General features: G+C 36.9%; 1 protein-coding gene across 1 annotated transcript; it reads right to left on the reverse strand.

Annotated features, from left to right (window-relative positions):
- Nucleotides 1–282: 282 nt before the first annotated feature.
- Nucleotides 283–771, reverse strand: LOC121244147. The gene has a single exon (XM_041142187.1). It carries the CDS (start codon nt 769–771, stop codon nt 283–285), a length of 489 nt encoding a protein of 162 aa, XP_040998121.1.
- Between the last annotated feature and the right edge of the window lie 2,743 nt (nt 772–3,514).

Here is a 3,514-nt window from a genome sequence, read left to right on the forward strand (position 1 = left end):
AACGTACACTCTTTAGATTGTTTCACATTGATTATAATATTCCACTATATCGATTTTGTATATATATATATATATTGAAAATAGTTATTTCATTCATTAAAGCAAATGCTGGATACATGGAGGATAGTCCTCAATAAGTATACAGTCTTCCTGGCAGCTAAGAGCAAACTTTGCCAAATGATGAGCAATTACATTAACTTCCCTATGGACATGTAAAACAGACCAAAAACGGGTCTTGGATAGCATGATCTTAATGTCTCTAATAACAAGACCAGTGTCACTTCAACTATCCTCTTTGTGTTGAATAGCCTTTACCACCGATAGAGAATCACCTTCAAGAATAATATGTTGTAGTCCCAACTCTACACAAAAGGAAGAAGCCCTTCGAGTTGCTACAGCCTCAGCAAGGAGTGGATCAGGAATCAGGTCCATCGATGAGCACAATGAGGCCATAACAGATCCTTCTGAGTTCCTAACAATCACACCAATCCCCAACCTCGAGTTGCCTTTATCAATGGCAGTATCCCAATTAGCTTTGAATACATCTAGTGGGGGAGCAATCCACCTATTGTTTTTAGGTTCTTGGACTTTAGTCTGTTTTTTCCCATTCTCTAGCCATAACTTAATGGAAGCCATCTCTACTTGGACCAGCTTTGACACTTGAGATGGAGGGTGGAACTGCTGTTCAAAGAGCCAAGTATTCCTCCTATGCCTGATGGCTTTTGCAGTAATAGCAAATTCAATGATCTCCAAAGGAGATAAGTAATCCATTATAGGGGCTAGAATATCTTTAAATGAGCCTTCTAGGATACTTAATTTCTAAATTCTTTTTGAGCTCATAGGCCACACATCCATTGAAGCACCAAAGGACCAGATAGCATGAGATACTGATTTAGGTTTAAGGGAACAAATAGGACGGAGGGGTGATTCTCCAACTTTCCTTTTATGCAGGTTCAGATTAGTGGCGAGAGACTCACATGCAGCTCTCCAAAGAAAGGATTTTGTGGCTTGAGGTGCTTGGATACCCCAAACTTTGTTCCAGAAACTCAAATCGGAATTCTAGGTTGAAGACTGCCCCACTCTATCCTCTATAAGTGAACCTTGAAGGTGATAAGTACTCCTTCCAGAAAACTTTCCATTGCTTGAACATCTCCAGGTCAGCATATCTTGGCTCCTGCATGGACTAATAGGGATCTGGCTAATTAATTTTGCCTCAGAGGCTGAGAAGATGGCATAGATGAGAGGGAGATCCCACTGCATGGTGACTAGATTTATGAGATCAGAAACTGGAGCTTCAGCATCTAGAATGTGGATAGGAGATTGCACTCTGAATGTAGATGGGCAAGGAAGCCACTGATCCTGCCAAATTTTTATTTTTCTTCCATCGCCAACTTTCCATAACAGTCCTGCATTAAGTACTAGTCTGGCTAATAGGAAACGCTTCCATACATATGAATCATAAGGTCTTAATTTGGCTGATAAGTAATCAAATGTAGGGAAATACTTAGCTTTAAGAACCTGGGCTGCAAGAGATAAAGGGTTTTGAATGAACCTCCAACCTTGTTTAGCCAATAAGGCTAAATTAAAGTGTTCAAAGCCCCTAAATCCCAAGCCCCCCTTCTGTTTGGATTTCCTTAATGTTTGCCAGCTCAACCAGTGGATTTTAGATCTATTATTGCTTTGACCCCACCAGAAATATTGCAAAAGCTGGTTGAGGCTTCTAAGAATGGTTTTGGGGAGTTTAAAGATACCCTTGCTATAGGTAGGGATTGACTGCAGCACAGATTTTAATAGTCTCCTTCTCAGCTTGAGACAACAAGTTACTCTTCCAATTGACCATCTTAGCTTTGACCCTATCTAGTATTGAGTGAAAAGCCTTGGTTCTATTTCTGCCCACATAGGATGGTAGCCCTAGGTATTTATCAAAGGATTCTGAAGCTTTAATACCTGATTGTTGTAGAATGGCTTTTGGACCTCAAGGTTGGTGTTGCTGCTGGAAAAAAAATTGCAGTTTTCCCAAGATTAAGCCTTTTGCCCGATACTTATTCATAGCTGCTTAATACTCGCTGTAGTCTACACCATTCATTTGGATTTGATCTACAAAAGACTAGGTTGTCATCTGCAAAAAAAAAGATGGTTCACATGAAAAGAGCCTCGAGCAGATGGAATTCCAGAAATTACACCCTGCATCTCAGCTTGATTTAAGCTATGACTGAGGAATTCAGAACAAATGATGAATAGGTAGGGAGATAGGGGATCTCCCTGCCTAATGCCTCTTGATGGAATGAAAGTTTCTTGGGGTATACCATTAACAAGAATAGAATAAGTGACAGTGGTAACACACTGCATCACCAGATCTACCCATTCACTCTCAAAGCTCATTTTCCTCATTACTTTACTTAAAAATTTCCATTCCACTCAGTCATATGCTTTGGTCATATCGAGCTTAAGGGCCATAAAGCCATTATGCTTCCCTTTTAACCTTGTTTGCATGGAATGCAGTAGCTCATGTGCAACAATTACATTATCTAAGATCAGTCTTTCTGAAACCAATGCACTTTGAGTGAGGGAGATGAGGCTAGGCAAAATGAGCTTGAGTCTGTTTGCAATTGCTTTAGAGATGATTTTATAGAAAACATTGCAGAGGCTGATTGGTCTGTAGTCTAAAACAGATTGTGGGCACTTCTTCTTGGGGATAAGAGAAATAAATGTTTGATTGATATTTTTATAACCCTTTCTGGTGTTTAACACTTCAATGACTGTTGCTGTTACTTCCTTACCAATTGTGGTCCAATGTTGATGGTAGAATACAGCTGGGAATCCATCTAGGCCAGGAGATCCGAGAGGGTTCATATCTTTAATAGCATTTTCAACTTCATGTTCAAAAAAAGGACTAGAAAGGGAGCAATTCATTTTTGTACTGACTGAGGGAGGGAGGGACTTAAGAGCAGCCTCGATATTTCTTGGGTTAGAAGAAGAGAATAGATTTTGATAATATTCTTGAAAGGTCCTTGCAATCAGGGGTGTAAATTCAAACCGGAAAACTAGACCGGACCGGACCGGTTTTTACCGATTTTGAACCGGTCCGGTCCGGAACCGGTTCTTAGAATGTGAAAACCGGCCGGTTGATAAAAGATATATATAAAAAATAATATTTGTATTATTGTATATATAAGTTTTATACAAAATATTATATATATATTATATATAAGTTGTATATATTATGTATAATTATAAATTTTTATATATAATATATATAATTATATATATTCATATATGAAATAATTTCTTATTATAATTTATAAATTATTACATAAAATTTTAATACTAAATCACTAAAAGTTTATAACTAATACTAATAGTCTAATATAGACTAATGACTATAATTATACTTATAATTAATACTACAAGTTTTTATTAAAATTTTATAACTAATACTAATATTCAATATATAATTTATAACTAATACTAATATATAACTTATAACTATACCAATAGTCTAATATTAATACTA

This window comes from Juglans microcarpa x Juglans regia, chromosome 8S (assembly GCF_004785595.1).
Source record: "Juglans microcarpa x Juglans regia isolate MS1-56 chromosome 8S, Jm3101_v1.0, whole genome shotgun sequence".
NCBI classification, from domain to species: domain Eukaryota; kingdom Viridiplantae; phylum Streptophyta; class Magnoliopsida; order Fagales; family Juglandaceae; genus Juglans; species Juglans microcarpa x Juglans regia.

Excerpts from the sequence above, each read along its gene's own strand:
- LOC121244147 (XM_041142187.1), bottom strand. The coding sequence starts at position 771 with ATGGATTACTTATCTCCTTTGGAGATCATTGAATTTGCTATTACTGCA.